Below are 24704 nucleotides of genomic sequence, written 5' to 3' on the forward strand. Positions count from 1 at the left end.
AGGGGAGCGAGGTAAAAATTTTATAGTTCATTTTAAATTACATATAATTTATTTTAAGTGCAGGGAGAGAGGGCACTATAAAAATCAGTGTCCTGCTCATAAGACTTGGACGACACTACCGACGACAAAGGAGCAACAGATATAAGAGCCCGAAAGAATAAATAACACATCACGTGCTTCAAGTGCCAGAAACGCAGACACCAGAAGAATCGATGCCCCAAGAGGAAGACGACAGAGAAGAAATCGAAATTAGGTGATGCAATTCCGGTAAGTAGGTTTAATTACAAAAATACCCCTACAATTTTGCATGCTAGAGTTAATTTTGCTGAAAATCTAGATAATTTAAAATTTTAAATAATTTGAAAAATTCAATTAATTTGAATAATTCAAACAACTCAAAAAATTTATAATTCAAAAAATAATTTGACCAATTTAAATATAAAAAATTCAAAATTAATAAATTTAAAAAAGTTAAATAAATATAAAATTTTATTAAATAAAAATGAATTAATTAATTTAAAAAATTCAAACTTAGATTTTTATCAATAATGAAAACTCATCTAATTTGACTAATTCAAAATTATCTAATTTGACAAATTCAAAATGTAATTAATTTAAATAATTTAACTAACATTAATAATTTAATTAATTTTGAAATTTTAATAAATCAAGATATAATTTTAATAAATAAGAAATTGGACTAATTATTTAACTTATTCAATCAAGATAATGATAAATTAGATAATTCAAATTTAATTAATTTAAAAATTAATAATAATTCAATCAAACAAGATAAAATTGATAATTATCAAGATAAATTAAATAATTTAATTTTGATAAATAATTCAGAATTAAATAATCAAGATAATCCTAATAATGAGAAAAATTAAAATTGATCAAGAAAAACACAAAAATTAATAATTTAATCACAAAAAATTCAAAATTAAATCTTAAAAAGTCTTACAATAAATTTTTAAAGTTTAAAAATACTAATTCAAATTTAAACACTAAAAACCCGAAATTAAATAATAAAATTAACTACAATTGTGTACCATTTAATTATGAAATAATAAATAATTCTAAAAATTTAAAATTAAATTCAAAAAATTTGAAATTAAATCTCAAAATTCAAGAAAATAATTCTATAACTTTTAATAAATCAAATTTAAATCTCATAAACTCGAATTTAAATTATCATTAAGTTCCATTTAATTATGAAATGTAACCAAACTAATAATACAAAAACAAACTAATAACTAAAAAATTCAAAAAAAATAAATTAACAATTCTGTTAGAATCTTATAAATATAGCTAGGGGTGATTTGGTATCCTAAACAAATTAGTCCTTAGAATAGAATCTTGATTTATTTCCTAGAATAGAGTCCTATTTGTTTCTTAGAATAGGCCCTAACTTTGCATATAAATAGGGTTTATCTCTTATAATATTTGATTGAGAATTCTTTTGTGAAATAACATGGTATCAAAGCCAAATTAAAGACAAACTCTAATTCTCTAAAAAAAACTATTCCTCTTCTGTCATTGCTCCTCAGTGTCGTCTTCCGCCGAGTGCCGATTCTCCACAACGTGTTCTCCTCCGGCGTCTGTTCCTAACGTCGTCGACTGAGTTTTGCTCTCTTCTCTCTTCATGGCTACCTCCGGCACTCCGAAGCCGGATATCCTAATCTTTACCAACCACATCACTGCAACGCTCTCTTCCGAACTGTTGGATGGTAAGAACTCTCTCACATTGAGCTTTGGCTTATTGGACCAGGTTATGAGACACATCTCACCCAAACCGAAGAGGATATTCAAGTCGTTGATCGTCCTCTGTGGAAAAAGATTGACGCTCAGTTGTGTTGTATTATCCGAGCCACCATCCATCCATCTCTTAAGGATGTCTTCCGCACTCACAAGACCTGCAAAGCTGTTTGGACACAGACTCAACAACTCTTTGCAAACACATCTCGGCGACTATATCAAGTTTGCGAAGATCTCATGACCATCCTCAGTGTCCATCAGATTAAGGATTCTATGTCAACTTGTCTGGGTTCGGTCTCTAGCCTTCTGTGACTTCAATAACTGTTTTCACCTGCAGTCACTCCTGTTGCAAAACTTGAAAATCAGAAGAAATTTTTTATATCTCTGACTTTATATGGTTTGTCCACTGATTATTCTCATGTTCGTGATCAGATCTTGAGCAACCCCACAAAAGCTACCATAGACAGTACCTGGGCGACTCTCCTTCGTGTCCCTGCCAAAGTCTTGACGTTGCCTCCTTCCGTTGCTGTTGACTCATCAACTTTGGTCTCTCGAAACAACAACAGATCTCTACTTCGTAAGGATAGCAAAAGACATCCTTGGTGTGATCATTGCCACCGACCAGAACACACGATTGATAAATGTTGGAGTCTACATGGTTGACCTCCTCATGCTGCTCAGATCGTCCAAAGTTCTATCGCTTCTTCAGCTTTCACTTCACAGTTGCTATCGGATCCGACCCCACCGCCTTCCTATAATGACTTCTGAGATGGTATGAGGATCGACAGGCTTCTGATTCCCCTGCTGTCATTGCACACACTGGTAACTCCTTTACTGGCATATCTCGCTCTTCGAGTCCCTAAGTTCTTGATTCTAGGGCTATCGATCATATCACTGGTAATAAATCTCCTTTATCTTCTCTCTCTACTTCCGATTATTTATTCTTTGCTACCATAACAAATGATTCTCAAACTCAATCTCAGGGTGTTGGTATTATTCATCATTCTCCGTCTCTTTTTATTCATATGTTCTTTATGTTCCCGGAGCTCCCTTTAATTTATTATCAATAAGTCAGCTTACTCGGTTTTTTGATTGTGTCATCTCGTTTACTAAAATTTCTATTTCCTTACAAGATCGGATTACGGAGAGGATGATTGGCTTCGGATGTGAGTCTCATGGCCTATTTCGGCTTCAATAGCCCTCTCTTGTTAGTTCGACGGCGGCATCTCCACTTCTTATTCATACTCAGTTGGGACATCCTAGTCTTGATAAGTTGAGACAATTACATCCTAGTCTTTCTCACTTAGAGTATTTGTCTTGTGAGTCATGTCAATTAGGAGGCATGTTCGTAGTTCTTTTTCTCCTCGGACTATGAGTCGGGCTACGTCCCCCTTTGCTTTGGTTTATTCTGATATTTGGGGTACGAGTCTTATTTCTTCTACATTGGGGTCACAATATTCTATTACCTTTATAGATGATTTTTTCCGTTGTACTTGGTTATATTTGATGAAGGATCGTTCGGAATTGTTTTCTATTTTTCAATCTTTTTTCCAAGAAATCAAAACTCAATTTGGTATTTCTCTTCGAATCTTGTAAAGTGACAATGCACGTGAGTATCTATCTACTCTGTTTCGGACCTTCTTGGCGTCTCATGGTGTGTTGCATCGGACGTCTTGTCCTCATACCCCCAACAGAATGGAGTTGTAGAACGTAAGAATCGTCATCTTCTCGAGACCTCTTGGACTCTTCTTCTCCACTCTTATGTTCCTCATCGGTTTTAGGGTAACGTCATACTTACTGAGTATTATCTCATCAATCGCATGCCTTCCTTCACTCTACAAAGTCGAATACCTTATCATGTACTTTATCCTTATCGATTTCTTCATCCTTTATCAAATAGGGTCTTTGGTTCTATATATTTTGTTCATGTTCTTGATCCTAGCATTGACAAACTCTTTCCCCGATTTCATAAATGTGCTTTTCTTGGGTACCTACGGTCTCAGGATACAAGTGTTATTCCCCTACTCTCCGTCGGTGCTTCATCACTGTTGATGTCACATTCTTTGATTCGGTTTCATTTTTTTAACTTAATGAATCTCTGTCCAAGTTTTCTCCTTCTACGTCTGTGCAGTGACTATCTTTTATCCTCCGAAGAAGTCTCTATCGCCTCCAGCCCCTTGTCCTCCATTGCAAGTTTATCAGCGTCGTCCTCATCCTGCATTATCGTCACCCAACACTGACACTGTCATGGACACATCTTTGGAGTCAAGTTCTTCGCCTCTTCCTCCGGTCTCATCTCTTGAAATTGATATTCCCATTGCACTTCGAAAAGATATGTGTTCTACTCATAATCCTTCTCCTCATTATGTTTTTTTGAATTATCATCGTCTTTCTCCTTCCTATTATTCTTGTTTTTCCTCCTTGTCATCTGTTTCTCTTCCGAAGACTACAGGTGATGTCTTTGCCCATCCAAGATAGAAACAGGCTATGCTCAATGAAATGTATGCCTTACAGAGCAGTGAGACTTGGGACCTCGTTCCTCTACTACGAGGGAAGTCAATTGTTGGTTGTCGATGGGTATATATGATGAAAGTTGATCCAGACGAAAAGGTTGACTGGCTTAAGGCTCGCCTCGTTGCTAAGGCTATACTCAGATCTTCGAATTGGATTATAGAGACACTTTTTCTCCTGTTGCCAAGATGTCCTTTATGTGTCCATTCCTGTCCATTGTTGCGATTCGACATTGACATCTTTATCAGTTGGACATCAAAAATACTTTCTTACATGGTGACCTGCTCGAGGAAGTCTATATGGAGCAATCTCCGTGTTTTGTTGCTCAGGAGAAGTCTTCTGGTCTTGTATGTCGCCTACGGAAATCTTTATATGGCCTCAAGTAGTCACCAGAGCATGGTTCGGTGGATTTAGTACTGTAATTCAAAAGTTTCACATGACTCAGAACGAGACTGACCATTTTATCTTTTATCGTCATTCATCTACTGGTTGCATCTACTTAGTGGTTTATGTTGATGATATTGTCATCTCAAGATTTCACAGGTGAAACATCTTTTCAAATATTTCCAGATAAAGGATCTCGGCAAACTCAAATATTTCTTAAGGATAGAAGTAGCGCAGTTCAAAAATGGGATCATCATATCCTAAAGGAAATATGCAATGGATATTCTGGAAGAAATAGGAATGTTAAACTCAAAGGCAGTTGACAACCCCATGGATCCTAATGTTAAGCTCATGCTAAATCAGGGGGAGTCTCTTCCAGATCCTGAATGATACAGGAGATTAGTAGGGAGACTAAACTACCTTACTGTTACTCGTCCGAATATCTCATTTGCAATAAGTGTAGTAAGTCAGTTTCTCAACTCTCCATATAAGGAACATTAGGATGTTGTGACTCGCATTATCTGATATATCAGAGGCGCTCCAGGAAAGGGTCTTTTGTGTGGAGACAAAGAACATACTCGAGTCGTAGGGTATTGTGATGCAGATTGGGCAAGATCTCCTACTGATAGGAAATCTACTTCTGGATTTTGTATATTTATCAAAGAAAACCTTGTTCTTGGAAAAGCAAAAAGCAAAATATTGTGGTAAGATCTAGTGCAGAGGCAGAGTATGGAGCTGTGGTCATAGCCAGTCAAGAGTTTATATGGCTCAAACAGTTACTTCAGGAGTTAAGATTTGGAGATGTTACATAAATGTCATTTATATGTAACAACCAAACCGTCATGCATATCGCCTCGAATCCAGTTTTTCATAAGAGGACAAAGCATATTCAAGTCGACTGTCACTTTGTCAGAGAGAAAGTTATATCTGAAGAAATATCTACTAGTTTTGTTAACTCATATGATCAACTAGCAGATATATTCACTAAGTCACTGAGAGGTCCCCGAATTAACTACATATATAACAAGCTGGTTGTATATGATTTATATTCTCCAACATGAAGGGAAGTATTAGAATATTGTAAATATAGCTAAGGGTGATTTGGTATCATAATTTGTATTTTACTTAAAATGCAAATTAGTCCTTAAAATAGAATCCTGATTTATTTCCTGGAATAGAGTCCTATTTGTTTCTTAGAATATGCCCTAACTTTACAAATAAATAGAGCTTACCTCTTGTAATATTTGATTAAGAATTCTTTTATGAAATAACAAATTCAAACATAACTTATTCAAACCAAAAATTAAATCCACAACTTAATAATTCAAACAAAAAGAAATTAAAAGTCATGAATCTAATTATAATAAAATACTTATAATTATAAAACTGACTTAAAATATTACCTAATGAAATAAATTCAAAATGTGTCAAATTGAGTTGATTAAAAATTATTTGGCTTGATTGAATCATACATACTTATCATGTACATGTATATGCTTATTTATTATACAAATAAATGTCATGTCATCATGTTTAATATGTGCTTAATGTAGAATGATTAGTTAAGAACAAATGATTAGTTGACACTTGTCCAATATAGTGCCAAGGTGGAGCGAGATAATAGTACGTCAAGGAAGCTTAGTCTAGATAGTCAAGTGGAGTAAGGAATATTTTGCTTGATCTGCTTAGCTAAGTCGACCTAACTAAAATTATCTCACCACATCCTAGACTAGTTAGATTAGGATTTTTCAAGAAATTGATTAAAATCATAATTTCTTAAAAAAGTTTTATCTAAGAAAATAGTCGTGGTTCCAGTAACTAAGAAGGTCCCTGCCTTACCACAATCTATAAGCCAAATTTATAAATATGGACTCAACCAACTGACAGTTAAATCTAAATCTAACATAAGATCAAACACTTATTAGAACTCAACTTAATTTAACAAAAATAAAATTGACAAAACATCTCATGAAACCTATCAGACAACCATTTTATGTTATATACTAAGACACTTATAATGAGTGAGATGTCAAGGACTATTAAATCACAAAGTTTTAAAAAATATTTTTAAAAATTATTAAACTATTTTCTAAAAAATCTAAATTCATGTTTGTTGTGTGTAATTATATGCTAAAGTTTTTAAAACTCTATATATCTTTGAAAATTGATTGACCAACACTTAGACACAAAACTTTTAGGTCAATACTAGGTCTAGAACCCTAAGTCATATAGGCAGAAAATTCTTGTGTTTAACAAGGATGTCTTAAGAGAGTGTCTAGTTGTGGGGGAAGTACTTCTTAAAAGATCTTACCTTTAAAAGACCTTAAAATTTAATTTCAAAAAAAAATCTAACTTTTTGAAAATATCTCTTTTGAAAACTCATGTTTTGCAAAATACTTTTTTAAATTTAATTTTTTTGACTTGGAACAACCTCTAAGACACATAGGGAGATTGTCTTGTGGTAAACAAAAAGTCCTAAGGAAGTGTCAGGGAAAGAGAGAAGTCCAACTTGAAAGTTCAATTAAAATTTATATTCTGAAAAATTATTTTTGAAAATCATAAGTTATTTGTTCTGGTGACTTAGATTAAGGAGCCCTAAGGAAATGTCAAATTGAGGGGAGGTCCAAATCAATGATGCAAAATTATTTCAAAAATTATTTTTATAAATATTTGAAAAATCTTTGAAAACTATTTCAAAATCATGTTTTAAAATCATTTTAGAATTATTCTTTTAATTTGGGTCAAATCCTTAAACACATAGGGAGGTTGCATTGTGATTAACAAATAGTCCTAAGGACGTGTCAGGTTCAGGAGATTCTAATATAATAGACTAATAAATAGTTTTCAAAAATTCATCCATTTTACAACACTTTCAAAATTATTTTTGAAAATATTTTTGAAAAATACTATTGAAAGTCTTTGCAAAATTCTTTCGAAAGATAATTTTAAAATTTATTTTGAGAACTCTTTTGAAAAATTATTTTATAAAATTATTTTGAAATCTCCTATGGTCTTTCAAAAAATTGTCAAAACTAAGTTGTGATCATAGAATATAACATAATTGTTAGTGCAATATAAAATGTTTTTGATATATGAAAAGGGAGGAGAAGGAATTTAAGTTAAAAAATATCTAGATTTCTCCTAGATTATTAAATCCTGACCTGATTTTAAACTTAAGAATTTGTCAAAAATCAAAAAGGGAGAGATTGTTAGTGCAAAGAGCACTAGTCATTCCTCAGAGTTTAATGTTTGACAATACACCTAGGTCTGAGTAGTTTGATCAAGGGTTAATCCAAACAGGACCTAATATTTAAATATTAGTGAAGTCTAGTTAGGTCAGTTTAACCAGAAGACTAGCGAGAAGTCCTAGTCAGTTAGACCGGACAAGAAGTCCTAATCGGTTAGATCGGGCAAGGAAAAGTTCTAGTTGAGGCTAGGCAGGGAAAGTCATAGTTGCCGCTAGGCAAAAGAAGTCCTGATCTAGAGGATTGGACAAGGAAGACCTAGTTTGGAATACTGGGTAAGGAAGACCTGATGCGTAAAGATAGGTAGGAAGTCTTAATTGGAGGTTGGGCAGAAAGTCCTGGAGAGTGAAGCTAGGCAAGGAAGTCCTAACTGGAGGTTAGGAAGGAAAAATCCAAACAGGTCAAAGCTGAGCAGATGTTTGACAGGTGAGAAGTCTACCTATGGAAGTAACTGGTCCTAACAGGAAGTTAGGCACGTGTAAGCCTAGTAGGTTAGACCTATAGGGTAAGACTTAGGTAAACCTAGTAGATCAGACAAGCTACAGGTAGGTTTAGGTTACTTGCGTGTTTGTATGTTTATCTTGTAGGAACCAGGAGCTGGAAGCAAGACGAAGAAGAAGCATAAGAGGAACAAACCGAAGCAGCTGAACCAAGCTCAGGATCAACTCAGGTCAAACCCGAGTTTACTGGATCCGAGTGCCACGATGTTACTCCAGACGCCCGGATGGTCCAGGCGCCCCTGGATGGTCCAAGCGCCCAAATCAAGAAGAATCGACCCCGATAAAGATCGAAGAGATTGGATCGGATCCAAACGTCCGGATAAGAATCCAGACGCTCGGAAGAGTATATAAGGGTCTGAACGTGCACCACAAGGGGGGCATCTAATTCTCCACATTTTTCATTCTGCGGTGCTAGTGAATGCAAACAGATCCTGCTCGTACGACTGGGGAAGCTTTAGGAAAGCTGCAATGCGCTCAAGACTTCCAGAACAGCCTACACAAAAGTTTGGTCTAATTATTATTGTTTTATCAGTTATTCTTTCTATTATTACTTTGGACTATAAGACGGGTTTCTCCGTCTCCGAACAAAGATCCGGAAAGAAGACCATTAGTGCGAGGGTGTCATCCCATGCATAAGCCTTGGGCGTACTAACCTTGGAGGGTTAGGAATCAAGTAAATCTGCGAGTCCTCTGCTTGTTATTACTAATTTCGCTGCTAGTTTTTGTAAAGTTAACTGAACGAAAGAACGCGCTATTCACCCTCCCCCCTCTAGCACGCCTACTGGTCCTACACTTCTGAGTCGAAGGATCGAGTGATTCCCTATTATCATCTCCCTAGTTTCGCTGGTCTTCTGAGTCGAGGGATCGAGTTTCCCTATAATCCTCTCCCCAATTTCGCTAGTCTTCTGAACCAAGGGATCGAATTATTCTCTATTATCCTCTCCTCGACTTCGTTGGTCTTCCAAGCTGAGGATCGAGGTGGCCTTCTATATTATCATCTCCCTACCTTCGTTGGTCTTCCGAGCAGAAGGATCGAGATAGTCTTATATATTATCCTCTCCCCGACTTCACTAGTCTTTCGAGCCTAAAAATCAAGGTAGTTTTCCATATTATCATCTCTCCGACTTCGTTGGTCTTCGAGCCAAAGGATTGAGGTGGTCTTCTCTATTAACCTCTCTCTGGCTTTGTTGGTCTTCTGACTCAAGGGATTTCGAGCCGAAGGATCGAGGTGGTCTTCTTTATTATCCTCTCCCCAGCTTCACTAATCTTTCGAGCCGAATGATCGAGGTGATTTTCTATATTATCCCCTCCTCAGCTTCATTGGTATTTCGAACCAAGGGATTGAGATGGTCTTCTTATTCTCTCTCGGCCTAGCCCGAGGATCGAGCTATTCTGTCTTATCGAGAATCGAGCTATTCTTTCCCGGCCCTTGGCCATGGATCAAGCTTCTCTCCTAGCCTAGCCAAGGACCGAGCTACTCTCTCCCAACCTCACCAAGAATCAAACTATTCTCTCCCGACTCCTAGCCGAGGATTAGCTATTCTCTCCCAGCCCAACCACAAATCGAGCTTCTGTCTAAGCCCTATCGAGAATCGAGTTATTCTCTCTAGGCCCCTTTCCCAAGATCGAGATATTCTCTCTCTTCTCTTGGTCGAGAATTGAACTATTCTCTCTTAGCCTCTAGCTGCGGATTGAGTTTCTCTCCTTGCTCAACCGAGGATCCAGTTATTTTCTCCCAGCCTCTAGCCGAGGATCAAGCTATTTCTCCTGGTCTCTGGCCGAGGATTAAGCTATTCTCTCTCAGCCTCTCCTGACTCCTGCCGGAGGATCGAGTTATTCTCTCCCAACCCCTGGCCGAGAATTAAACTATTCTCTCGTGGCCCCTAGCCAAGCATCGAGCTTCTCTCCTGATCCGCCTCTCCCAGCCCTTGGTCGAGGATCGTGCTTCTCTCCCGGCCTGACCCTAGATTAGTTATTCTCTCCCGACCATGGATCAAGCTTCTCCTCGTCCCCCCCCCCCCCCCCCCCCCTCGAGATATTCTCTCTCATCCCTAGTCGAGGATCGAGTTATTTTCTCTCTACCTTTGGTTAAGGATCAAGTTATTCTCTCCCGAACCCTGGTCGTGAATCGAGCATTTTACTTTATCCCAAACAGTAGCGAGCTACCCCTCAGTCTTGGGATTGATTCACTCACCCAAACACTTACAAGTCGCCCCGTGGTCTTAGGATTGACTTGATTATTCTCTTCCGAACTCTATTGATTTATCCAAGTCGTAGGATCGAACTTGGTCTTTTATTACACTCTCCTCGACCTCAACGAGATCAACCCGATCTTCTTATATTCTCTCCCCAACTTCATTGGATTTCTAGGTCGCAAGATCGAGCTCAGTCTTCTTATATTCTTTCCCCGACTTCGCGGGTCATCTGAGTCAAGGGATCGAGCTTAGGTTTCTATTATTCTCTCCTTGACTTACGAGTCATTCGAGTAAAGGGATTGAGTCTCATCTTCTTATATTCTCTCCTTGACTTCATGGGGCATTCGAGTCGAGGGATCAAGCTTGGTCTTCTATTATTCTCTCCCCAATCTCGTTGTTCTACCCGAGTTACAAGATTGAGTTATACAAACTTTTTTTTATTATTCTCCCCCTAACTCGATCAAAACAACCCAAGTCGCTCTAGCTCAGTAGCCCAAGCATCTTATGTTTCGTATGTAAGATGGCATCCCGGGTCTCCTTGAGACTGACTTCATTTGACTCTGCTCCTCAATTCGATTTCAAGGGAATTAGTGATACCCTAGATAATAACCCCCTTTCAGCGCAACAAGCTCAGCTTACATGTGTTGGTGTAGGGAGCACCTAATGATCGAATCAAGGTTTTGATAATGGCAAAAGGTTCAAGTTAAGTTTGTGAAATTTGCTGATGAGCTGAACTAAGTATGCATAGCATAGAAAAGTTCTAATTGCAACTAAGCAAAGGAAGTCCTGTCTAGAAAACTGGGCAAGGAAGTCCTAGTCTGGAGAACTGGGCAAGGAAATCCTAATTGGAGGACTGGTAGGAAGACTTAGCAGATTAGAACACCAGGCGGGAAAGTCTAAGCAGGTCTGGAGGACCGAATGTCTAGCAGTGAAAGTTTCGGAGACCGAGGGTCAGATGCTGAGCAAAAGTCTAACAGGTCTAGAGGACCGAAGTGCCAAAGGTAAATTCTCCCGAGATGAATGGATGAGGACGTGCTCCCTAGAAGGGAATAGTAGGCGTCGATCTGACCTAGAATTTCACAGGAAACCTAAAAGTCAAGATCAAATAGCTGTAAAACTGTCATTTTTCCTGTATTATTTGTTCTGGACTAACTTTGTAACGTAGGAAATAAGAGACCGAAACTTTGGGTTCCGGGCGATCGGACTGTCCAGGGGCCCTGAAGGGATATAGGCGCCCAGACATTAGCGGATCGAGCCAACGAGGCGGATGAGGTGATACATTCCCAGTGGTCAAAACACCTCAGCCTCCAGGCACCCGAAAAGGCTCCAAGCGCTCCAATATGAATAAGGCGCAGCGGAGTCAAAATTGATCCGACAACCTCCGCATCAGCATTCAGGTGCTCAAAAGAGATACAGGCGCCCGGAAGATACCGAGTCAATGTCGAAAGCGGATCAACGAGATGATGTGGAGGCGCCCGGAAGGAGTTCCAAGCATCCGGATCGGCTTATATAAGTAGGGGAAACCTTAGGAGACATATACGCAACAAACGACAACCGTTCTGCGCGCGACCAACACATCCAAGATGTCGTCGTAATGCTGAGAAGCTGCATCGACTCCTACGTCAATCTTGTACTTTTTAGTCGGTAAAATCATTAAGCTTTTGCTTGTACTTAAATCTTTAGGACAATAAAAGTTTACCGTTCCTAACATTTTGTAAAAGCAAAAACTCTATCTCGCAAGAGGAGAGTTTCATAGTAAATTATCCGTTGGAAACGATCAAGGACTATGAACCTTCGAGTAGCAACCTGTGGTTGTAAACCAAGTAATCAAAAGTGTCAACATTTTCTTTCCGTTACATTTCGTAACTCTAGTTTTATGTGGTTTTTACGAACTTGTGAAAAAACGACAAACGTGTTATTCACCCCCACTTTCTAGCGCTCACCTCAATCCTACAACATTGTGGGACCCGAGTCTCTCTAGCTCAGTAGCCCAAGCATCTTATGCTCCGTACGTAGGACGGCATCCTAAGTCCCTTGAGGCTGATTTCATTTGATTTTGCTCCTCAGTTCGATTTGAAGGGGGATTACTGATACCTTAGCTAATAACCCCTTTCAGCGCAACAAGCTCAGCTTACATGGTTAGCTCCACTTCGACAAACCCAACACACGTAACCCTGCTCTAGATCAAAATTAGGTATGATCCACACACGACCCGCAACCCTAAAATCTAATAACCTGTTAGGGTTTGGGACAATAATCTCCTATAAATATTAAAGTAAATGGTATGAACATGATAACTTGGTAATCAACTCTAGCTTTCTTTTTCTTCATTTCTTCCTTTCATAAGCCCATGATGACTTAAGCATTCGAGAGGTCTTGCAGGAATGACTCCCGGCGCCTTTTAACACATGTTGATCCATGCAAGTCCGACCACATCACGAGAGGAAGCTTCGTCGCCGATCTTCAATGCAGCAGCAGATTTTCGCCTTCTAACACATGTTGATCCATGCAAGTCTGGACACGTAACAAGAGGAAGCTTCATCGCCGATCTTCGATGCGTCGGCAGATTTTCACCACTTTAGTTGTCTTGCCTGAGTATCAAACATCACAATCTAAGTTATAATACTTTTGAATAATAAATTAATGTTCTTAATGTTGTTGTTGCTACCAGCTTGGAACCTTCGACTCATCCTCCTTCCTCTTCTTCATTATTGATCCTAGGTAGGCATGGTTGATCAAATATCAGCCTGTAGTATGCATCAGCATAGGACGGCACCTGTATGGAACTTGTTCTAGCCTGAAACCTAAACTGATTAGGACACAGATACTTTAAATCTCGCTAGAAATTGAGTCATCATACTCTTTGACTACAAAGTCAAGGATGTTGATGTTATCTCAGCATTCCCAGCAACTCAACATGAAGTTCCACACAATATCTAGTGAATCTTTAGGAGTCTTCTCCGAAGAGTGAACACATGGTTTCCAGGTTTTAGATGATTGGTAACTGCCATAGAGGCTGTTACCAAAAATAATTATAATAATATATAACATTAAGAATAAAATAAATTTTAAATAGAGGAAAGGAAGCAAAGTAATGGAACAAATAACAAAAACTATGAAAGACTATTTACATTTATACCTGCAGGTACTATTAAAAAGGTTCCATCAGGAGACCATGACAACCTTCTGAAGAAGGATGGTAATGTTTCATCATGAAATAGATGAGATTTTGCTGAGATAGACTGAAAATCAATCAACAAATAAATAGACACCTATTAGTATGGTTTATAATCTGCAATATGGTTAACCAAATCAATTTCCAACTTACTAACCTTGGAATCATCAATGTTTTGTGGATCTGATTTTGTGAGAACATGCTGGCAGACATAATTCAGTTTCTCACTTCCCTTATGTTTACTCTGAGTCCTATTAGCATAAATCCGACAAGTCCGATCAGAACTAAGAGAAGCAACATAATGGCCCAAAGGATCCCAAGCAACACCTTGAACATAATGCAAATGTGCATCCAGCATTTGACTAACCGACCCTAAGTTATTGGAGCACATTTATTCCAATGACTGTCCAAACGGTGAAGTGAAAGAAGTTTAGGCAACTAACTGTGACAAACCTTTATTAACATCCCATATTATGCAAGAATTATCAACTGAACCAGAAATCAAACTTTCTCCATCAGGAGACCACTCAAGGTCAAGAACATCTTTCCGATGAAATCTGATTAGAACATTAATATTAGGACCACAACAAATTTCAGCTATGATGGAAAACTTTTTTCTAGAAGGCCTACAATAATGTCTTGTGCACTTTCCAAGATTGAATATCGTCCGTCAGGTGTAGCTTCCAAATAACCAGCTCACCTCCTGCAAATCCAAAAGATGTGCATAGACAACTAACAGTATCCATAAATAGTGAAAGTCAGATGATTTAAATCAAGCAACTAATTGAACAAATGGAAGACGCATACCATCAGCACCTGATGCAATGTAATCCCCTGCAAAAATCCACAATAACTTTTACTATGTTTATAGAATCAACTTGAGAGAATCTGTATCGACAATGGATAATCAGAGCTGAAATCGTAGAAAATTAATGCTCAAATAAGCAATTACTTTTTTCCCGTAAATTAGTCTATGTCAAAATGTTGTACTTCAATTTCCTTCAGAAACTGATTCCCAAGAAGATATCAGAGCAAAATAATTTACATAAATGTTTAATTATGCATTAAAAAAATACTGAAAATTGTACTGAAGCACCAGGAAATGTGCCAGATGTTTGTCTAAGACAATTAAAATGATCATGTAAATAAAATAAATTAAAATAGACGGTGAGTTTCATTCAGATGAATTCCTTCTTTATTCCTTGGGACTACATGCCACACATTACAGAATAAAAATAATCATGAGATGGTGCCTAGACACAAATGCTACTGAAGGCAATAAGGATGACAAAAGATATCTATAGTTAAACAATCTATAATGCAACTTCTGATATAGCACATGCAAAAATAAAACCCTGCCAAATAGAGATAATGCAAAGAAGATAATTGTAATCACCTTGAAAAGTTTTTGTGGATTTAGCCACAAGTATTTATTAACAATCAATAAGAGAGTACAAGAATGGGGAAAATAACTCATTAACAAGCTTAGAATAGGTCACATTTTTAAGTGAACAACTGAAAAAAGATGCAAATGTCTGCGTTAGTCAGGTTAATCTGCTGGTATCTATTGAACCACTTCAAATATGAAACGAGGAGCACAGATTATGTTTAATGAAATAAACAGTATTCCATGATTGCTGAATCGCTCCATCTCAAACAAGAAACACAAACAATAAGTTAGTTGACTAGAAAGGTAATCTGGTCTCAGACATCATAGGTTGTCATAAACAAACTTAAAACTTTTTGTTACATAGAAAATTATTCCTCAATGAATAAAAGTTGGTAGCCCCAACTACCTTATATAAATGTTATTGATATCATGTAACATTAGAAAAATAACCCTATGAGATACATATTTACACATAGGTTCCAACACTATCCCTCAAATTGGTTTGAATACATTATAAAATTCCAAGTTGTTACAATATATCCAACGCTAGTTCCTCTTAATGAGTTTAGTTAGCAGTCCTAAGAGTTAAATTCTCAAATTATTCAACGCTAGTTCCAACACTTTCCTTTTTTGGACTTTAAATAAAACTTACAATTTCGGATTACCAGGCCTAAGAGTTAAAGTCAGTCGAGTTAGTATCCTAAATTATGTGCAATAAAAGATAGCATGCGTAATTAATTAAATCTAGAAATACAATCAAGTATATAAAAGAAATGATTTTGTAAACAATTTACATATATTAATTAATCTCATTTATTTTACGAATTCAGGAGGTTTTACTCTAAATTCGGGAGATTGTAGGTACTCTCCAAATAGGTTGATATTCACTTATAGATAAAAACAACCTTGGAGAAAGTCTAATAAATCATTCTTAGCTACAATGGTAGGTATCATATACCGATTATGTATCCCGTATACATAACTATCACATTATGCTATCAACTAATTGAATATTCACATAAACATCAGGTCATTAACGCATTAACACATATACATCATATGTATAACAGTCAATTTCACTTTTATCCACATTAACCTTGGAGAGAATCCAACAAATCAACACTTCAAGTTAAAATCAGCTCGTTAATCATGAGATTATATCTCGATGGTTCGAGCATGTTTAATTTCAGGCCGGACTTGAAGAGAGTCCAACAACCCAAACAAAAATTTAAACTCTGATTCTAACCATATTAGCGGGAGGTGTTAGCTTTAATTATTTGTAAGGGATTTTCAGATCTCATCCTCTTTTCATGCAAATAACGAAATTATCTACATGACATTACAATAAATGGCATGACATAATTAATGCAACTAATTATGACAAATGACATGGTATGACATAATTAATACAACTAATTATGACTACTTACAGCCATAATTATTGTAAATCTTATTTAATAAAATATGGTTAAGAATCTGATTTCACAAATTAAAATTTTTTAATTAGATTAGGAAATAAATTTTGATATCTAATCATATACTTTATTTTAGAAAATATAATCTTTAATTTAAGAAAATCTAATTAATTAAGAAACAAATTTTCTAATTTGAATTTCTTAATAAATTAAAAATTTCTATAATTAGAAATTCTAAATTAAACCATAATATTTTCTTTTAGAAAAAAATCTTAATTAAGAAAATCTAATTGATTAGGAAATAATTTTCCTAATACGAAATCTTCTAACCAATTAGGAAATTTCTATAATTAGAAATTCTAAATTAAATTATAAAATTTCCCTAATTTAATTTACGACTAACCACGACGCGCAAAACCATTTTACGCGTTTGCCTTGCACTATCAAGCTCTGATACCACTGTTAGGATCATCCCGGTGCAATGGGTATGTTTACACGTTTCGCAAACGTGCACAGCGGAAACATACAAATAATTACACCTAATTATCACAACACACGCATGCATAGACAGAAAATAACAGAGTACAAGACATGACTGAAAATTAAAATTTTCGGAATAACAAATTATTCAATGCATACCTCATTGATGACGTTGAACAAAGTTGGCATCAATCGAGCGGTCCTTCTCGAAGTCCCGCCTCTACTGGTGATCCACGCCAAGCTCTCATCTGGTCGACTTACAAAGCCACGAGTTGCGTTATCATCTTCGGTATTAGCCGATGATCGATAACAATCGATTCGAGAGAAAATTTGATTCCGGAAACCATGCAACAACGTTTGTCGCGACCATTTTTCAAGATTTTCTAACTATCACCGAAAATCGTATTCCTGGTGTAATTTTCGGTGGTCAACCTTTGACCGCCAATTTAAGGCAAATAACCGGAACCTTTCCGACATTGATGGAATGATCTTCAAAACTTCACAAATTTTCGTAGAGATGGTTGTTGGTCTTCAGATGACCGAGATTGATTGGCAACATCCGAATAAACTGTCCAATGATCAGAAATAATTTTCGGTGACTACTCAGAGTTCCGATGATAAAACCTAATACAATCCGATAGTGTTCTCCCTCTTCTCCCACGCAGCCAAAACAGGGTCTCCTATTGGCGTCCAATGCCGACTAATGCTTTCTCTCCCAATTGGCGACAATGATAAAACCTAATACAAGAACTTGCAACAGGGTCTCCTGCGTATGCCGACTAATGTCCCAATGCCGAGCTCAATGCCGAGTCGAGTAAACAAGCACGCCGGAGAAGATCGGGAGTGAAAGGGTGCACCAGTAGACCTTCTCCTTCACGCTCTCCCTCATGCCCAGCAAAGAGAACTGGGGAGGAGAAAAAGAAGAAACTCGATCCTTAGTAGGGAAAATCATGATCGAGCAGGGACGCGCAATTGCCGACACTCAGAGGCGCGACCAGACGGAGGTAGGATCGCGGTTGGCGGGGAGGCTCAGATCGCGATCAGACGGAAGCGGGATCGTAACCGGCGGGGAGGCTCAATCGCGACCGGACGGGAGGCTCGATCGCAACCTGACGGAGGCAGGATCGCAGCCGACGGGGAGGCCTAGATCGCGGCCGAACAAGAGGCTCGAACGCGGCCGTACGGGAGGCTCGATTGCGACCGGATGAGAGACTCAATCGCGGCCTGATGGGGAGGAAGTATCGACGCCACGCGCTTGGAGAAGAGGATGAATAGAAAAATCGTGATCCGTAGGTTTTTGAGAAGCTACAGTGCTTTTTAAACCGGGATCGTTTGGGTTAAACCGGAATAAGGAAATAAACCAAATCAGACCGAGCAGTTATTGTAGCGAACCAAGTTTAAGTTTGGTTTAGACCTAAGTCGCTTGGTTCACTAACCAAACAACCTCAAATTTGACCTAAACCAATTTTGTTCATTTCGTCTTCACAAGACGAAGCTCCTCATCTCTTCTATTTTACCCAAATATCTTCCATCATGAACCAAATCAAGTTGGTTCAATTTAGTTCAAAATTGAATCATTTAGTTATTGAACTAAACGACCTTTGATTTAAACGAAATCGGTTTCATTCATTTCATCTTTATAAGACGAATTCTATCATTTTATCCTTTGTTCGGTCCAACCAAACTTTATTTCTCTCAATCTGAGAATCTAATCCTCAAATTCGTTTTAAGTCCTTCGGAGAACTTGTAATGTGTATGACCCAATAGGTTCCCGATTATGTTGGTCGCCCGTAATTAACCATTAATTACGAAACGATCATAAGTGACACCTAGTAATACATCATGATCCCCAATTGACTGAAAAATCAATGATTGATTCCAGAACATCTTCTAAACCCTTCAGTAGCTACAATGAGACGTGTCTCATTTCTTTCACTGTCTTACACTTGCTTGGTTCAAGATATGATCTATGTATGTCAGTCCCCACTAGACTGACTATGTCACACCTAATCCAAACTAATTTTCTTGTCCTGTGGATTCAAATTTCTTATACATGTATCCAAGATTATCATATTCTTGACATGTAATATTTTGGCCAAAGACTTTTAGTAACAATCCTGATAAGCGATCGTAGGGTATACGTCTTCTTTTTTTCAAAGAGCGGCGAATCCTCTGTGGGTTATTCAAACACCTTCAGGCGCTTCCACTTATACTCAATCATCCTAGGTCCACACCTCTTCAAAGATATTTACTTAAGATGTTAAAGTATAAGCTTCCATGACTAAGGTAACTTAAATACTGCAAGTTAAAGAAAATTCACACTTAAGCTGCACTGAGATCTTCATTGGCATATGTATAAAACGATATGAAGTCTCACGGTAGGTCACTCCAATAAACTAGTTACCTTTAATTAGCATCCACGTTTAACTCTCAACATCCAATGTCTCCAGTCAACAAGATCAGCTGTTTGATTAACCAAAGAGTTCAAAACGTGCTAGTCTCAACAAAATTGATAACGTCCGTGCTCATCAATTCCTCGACTAGGGATAATTTTAAATACATTCATAATTACACATGTAGAGATGCTCACTAATTGTGATTCAATCATAAATTCTCTCATGCTATGAATCGTATTGCAGATATTCAGTAATTAAGTTTAAGATACAATCAAACACATAGAAAATGTGCACTCGAATAGTGAATTATTATTTATCCAATAAATAGTATAACCGTAGCCTTAGGACACCCCTCAAATCTAACATCCCTGTCTTAGTCTTCCTACCACTATAATCCATAAGAGTATCTATTAGCTAAATCCCTAAAATCTAAACCAACTCAAGCATATCAAATACATAATTGCACTGAGAAAGATATAGATACCTTATTTCGAGTGAACCACCTTTATGTCATGAAAATACTTGAGGACACCTATGTCCTTATTCTAGATGTGTTGATAAAGATAAGCCTTCAATTGTGCAATTCCAATGGAATCATCACCCATAATGATAATATCATCCACATATACAATAAGAAGAATACACTTCCCTAACTAAAAGATAAGATCAAATTTCGAGATTTGTCAAGTATGATTATGGAGCCATAGTAGTGGACACACTATCAGTCTAAGCAACTTGTGCAATGTGAGACAAGCAGCTAGTAGAATATCCATGAAGCACATAACAAGTATCTTTGATATGTCCAAGTCTACCGCAGCAGGTATAGTTAATCCTATTTTGGCCAAACCTAGCACCTCTACCCCTTCATCAACCTTCTTGTCCCCACGCCCACCACCACCACCCAGCCCCTCTAAAGGTCAAGTAGACCAAAGCAAAACGATCAACAACAAGATCAACTAATGGCGAAGTTGTAGTAGAGGCTTGCAATATTCAAGGAGCCACCCAAAATCTAAGACTTCACTAGTAGTTCATATAACCATATGAAGAGATATTATAACTAGCAGCTTATTGAAATGGTCACTTATGTCTCAAACATCCAAAATGATCAATAATATGTCTTTAAAATGGGTTGTGATAGTCTAAACGTGAATTGCAGGAGAGGTCATCTTAGTGTCCCATGGTAAGAAATAGACTACCAATCACGTCATAAGCTTGAGAGATGTCACCCATATCCAATGCTTGAGCCCGTGTCAAAGTCTCGTAACACAAGAAGTAACATCAAAAAATAGTCATCAAGCTATTAATAGACCACCACAAGGCATGAAACTGCACATTAGTTTGCTCCCGCATGGCCCATACAGGCTCTAGAATATCAATTTCTCATGTAGTGAGATGATCCAACTTCCCTTAACCCATAACCCACACAAACAATTACAGCCCACGAAGAATACTTCATTCCATTCAACTTCTCGGTGGTAATCAACATGGATTCTAAAAGACTAAAGGTCACAATCAGAGGCGTTGGGGATGTAGAAGATGACGATTCTAACATTTGAGAGCTTTCTTAAATTTGAGTTGTTCACTGGGACTCTAGGGCTTTAGAGTATTGTTGTTGTGGGCAGAGAAACAATTTGGTGTGATTGACTACTGTGGATGCTTGCAGAACAAGTCAAACTACACAAAAAATATAAGACTTTGCAGGGATGTGTGCAGAGAATGCAAGACTGTGCACAAAGGATGTCAAATAGGAGCAACATTTACAGGTGTCATAGGCAAATAGATATATGCTCATCATTATAGACAGACGGACTAGACAATTACAGATTGCACATGTCACCAATTTAATCCGCAAGAGCTTGTGGGTGGGCAGGACACTCATGAAGAAAGCACAAGATGCATAAAAAGAGAAGAATATAATGCACATGAGAAAAGGGAGAAGAGAAGAACGTCCATGAAGGGAGTTCATATAGATGGAGATATTGAGAAGATGATCCGAAGTAAAGTTATGTGAGAAAGAATGGCGGCTCTAATACGACATTACTTTGGGGAAATCATTCCTTGATGAATAACCCTAGGTATCCCCCAGTACCATATATAGATGTTATTGATATCACATAATATCACAAGTATACCTGTATCAGATACATATTTGCACATAGGTCCAACACTTCTAACCAGCATTTTATAAGTCAAATGGCAGTTTGATAGACCCTATGAATGATTGAAAGTTGCTTCAATAACAAACAATTGATATGCCATCAATGATTTATTACCAGAAGGAGAGAACCGCAACACATTGACAGCTGTACAGTGGTACGAAAGACTGTTCTGATATAAAACAGTTGGAAGTTGCTTTTCTGATTCACCCGATTTCAGAAGCCACAGCTGTAGTCATTAGTATTTCAATAAATTGCAAAACAAATATTAGAATAGCATTCAAAATACAAGAGTTTCAATTCATAAATATTAAACACTACAGACAAAAAAAATCACAAAAAGGTACAAAGCTTATCATGTTGTGGATACTGTAGGTGTGTCAGTTTCTTTGGTAATTCACTTTGAAAGAGATGTACTCAAGGTGATACAAGTAGTACTTCTTGAAGATAAAAACTCATCATAAGGCACTTAAGATATTTTTAAAAACCATAAGGCAAACCACGTGTTCAACAAATCTAGCCTTAGGGTCTCGCATCAACCACTAACAGTGGGGGATAACAAACAGAAACATTAGTTATTACCAAGCAATAACTGACCAACAGCGTTTGTATCCAAGTGCACACCCCAAAGCTGCAAGCTTTCAGGCTCAGATGTGGAGAAATAGCTTAAGAAGTGAAAGAAAATGGATGGTGGTAGTCTTCTTGTGTGTTCCCCAGCTGAAACCACAAAGAAGGTAGCAGTATCTCATTTTGTTGAAAAATTGCTGGCATACAGTTACCAAAGACTAGGAGCAAAACAATTTTGCATGAGAAATGGTACAGTATCATCAAAAAAGCAGGAAGAGATTCCAATTTTGATCAATTTCACAGGAAAAAGACAAGGAATTATAAACTACTTGACTGTGAATTAACCAGAACTAACGCTTTTGTCCTTAAATTAAACAAAGGACAGGAATACGTCAAAAACCGCATTTTAGAGCACGAAGCTACTGTGACAGGGGGATGCCGAGAATTATTGAATCCTCCTCGGAAATGCACAAAGTAGCAGCTTTAGCACATCCAGATGGAGGATCGACGGAAAGAGTAGAAGATCAGGACCTTGATATCGTGGTCGGCGCCGCCAGTGGCGAGTACCCCAGTGCGGGGGTGGAAATCTAGGGTCAGAACCGGCTGAGTGTCATGCCAGTTGACCTGTACCGTCCCTCCACGCATCCTTGTCTATAACTGCGTCGGGCAGCTTCTTCCTTCCGATCCTTCGTATTAGGGTTTGAAAATGTGATACAGTCCTGAATAGAGCAACCCTTTAAATGTTATCTTTTAAAAATAGATCAATTTTTTTTTTTTGTAAAAATCGGAAGGACCATCATTCCTAACTTAAACTCATTTTAGCAAAACATTAAAATCCAAATCACTTGGGGTAAGATTGCACCAACAATGTGTTGTTGGCCACCATATCTTATGGCCAGGTGGTGAGATCCGAGCTGGAAAGGGAAGAAGCGAATGCGAGGAGCAGGAGGCTGGAGCAAGAGCTGGCGGAGGCCAGGGGCAAGGTACAGTGGCTCAAAGGAGAGGTTGTGGAGGCCGTTGACGTAGCTCGGGGGCTCTATCGAAGCCTGGTCAAAGTTATCGGCACAACCCGGCGATTCGATGAGGAGCTTGAACGTGAGCTTGGCCAGTCAGTCTTGCTCCAACTCCACCCCCGCAGCCAAATCCGGACGACAACTAGGAACCCACTACTTCTACTTCCTTATGTGTATAGACTTCGTTTTGCTCTGTCTTCATTGTGCTAAAACAATGTAATATAAACTTTGAATCCCTTATGTGTATGGACCTTGTCATCATGTTGCAACCCTGCTCTGTCTGAACTTTCGTCGAGGGAGGTTGAGAGAGCTTCAGACCCTATGGCTATACCGTTGATGCATGAGACTATTAGAAGAAATCGAGCTATAGGTAGAGGAGGCCGGGAAATTCTTATGATCCTCAATGGGTAATGCTCGGTTAACCAAATTGGATCATGTTTGTAAAGGTCTAGACGCTGGCTAATTCAAGTGTTCGCTCCGAGTCCCGATGCAATCTTATCGCTTTAATTAGCAGATGTGTGGACATGCACTTTCTCTGGGAAATCAAGTGTCACAACATTTAATGACGTCGACGTGCTTTACTAGTGTGAGATCTGTACGAGCAATTCCTGATGTCGGACTGCCACGTGTCGATGTCAGCGCCAGTATTGCTCAGGCGCAAGAGTGAAGCGTCAGAAGGTTGAGGGACCAATCACCTAATGGTATCGTGCGAGACAAACACAACCGTTAATCGATAACCGCTTCAATCGGACGGATACCTGTGATACCAATTTGGTTCTTTTTCCTTGTTACAAGGCCTGAAGAGAAGTCTTTATTCTTCCATCGTGTTTGCTTCTAGTGCTTACCCTGCTACGGTGCTTTCGTCGTCCTGCGCTCACATTCCCTTTCTTCCTGTCAAACAGGACATACTGCCAGCTCTTGCCACACTGCCCCTCCCCACTTATCTATAGTGGTCAGTTGTCAGAGCTGGCAGTATGTCCTGTTTGGCCCCCAGTTCACTGAGCTCTGGGAGAGTGACTGGGACGACGAGTGCGGACAGTGACAGATATTTTGATTGTGTTGGTTGATGCATATTACATGCATTTGTTGGTAGGATTATTACATAGCTTACTTTATTCATATGCTTGTGGATTGTTGCACTTGCTTGCTATGACTGTTGCACTTGTATGACATTACATACATGATACATGTAGATTTCTTTATTTGTTGCACAGTATGACTTATTCTTGATCACCCTGTTGATATACCATGATATACCTCTGATTCATGATACCTGTTGATTATTCTATACCTGTTGTATAGTAGGATTTATTCCTATTCTGTTCTGTTGATATACCATAATTATTACCATGATCCATATTGTTTCCTGTTACTTGTTATTTCCTACTTATACCAACCATTCTAGTTGTTTCTTATTTTATTCCTGCTATGTATCTTGACATGCACTTCTTCCTGTACCCACTGAGCATCTAATGCTCACTACCCAGACCCTGGGGTTGTTTATTTCTCCCCAGGTAGC

At 38.0% G+C, this 24704-nt stretch overlaps 1 protein-coding gene across 1 annotated transcript in view; it reads right to left on the reverse strand.

Moving 5' to 3' along the window:
• LOC141833842 (chromatin assembly factor 1 subunit FAS2) overlaps nt 1-22868 on the reverse strand; it is a 37731-nt gene extending 14863 nt beyond the window's left edge. The window contains exons 1-7 of the mRNA XM_074721345.1: nt 22704-22868; nt 21723-21834; nt 14576-14602; nt 14399-14471; nt 14222-14325; nt 13926-14140; nt 13733-13835 (exon numbers count right to left, since the gene is read on the reverse strand). Coding sequence (XP_074577446.1) covers nt 13733-13835; nt 13926-14140; nt 14222-14325; nt 14399-14471; nt 14576-14602; nt 21723-21834; nt 22704-22817 — 748 coding nt within the window. The 5' untranslated portion in view covers nt 22818-22868. The remainder of the gene's footprint in view (nt 1-13732; nt 13836-13925; nt 14141-14221; nt 14326-14398; nt 14472-14575; nt 14603-21722; nt 21835-22703) is intronic.
• Between the last annotated feature and the right edge of the window lie 1836 nt (nt 22869-24704).

The sequence above is a fragment of the Curcuma longa genome, chromosome 1 (genome assembly GCF_044706935.1).
Source record: "Curcuma longa cultivar G26 ecotype Majalengka, Jawa Barat chromosome 1, ITB_CL_G26_1.1, whole genome shotgun sequence".
Classification (NCBI taxonomy): Eukaryota; Viridiplantae; Streptophyta; class Magnoliopsida; order Zingiberales; family Zingiberaceae; genus Curcuma; species Curcuma longa.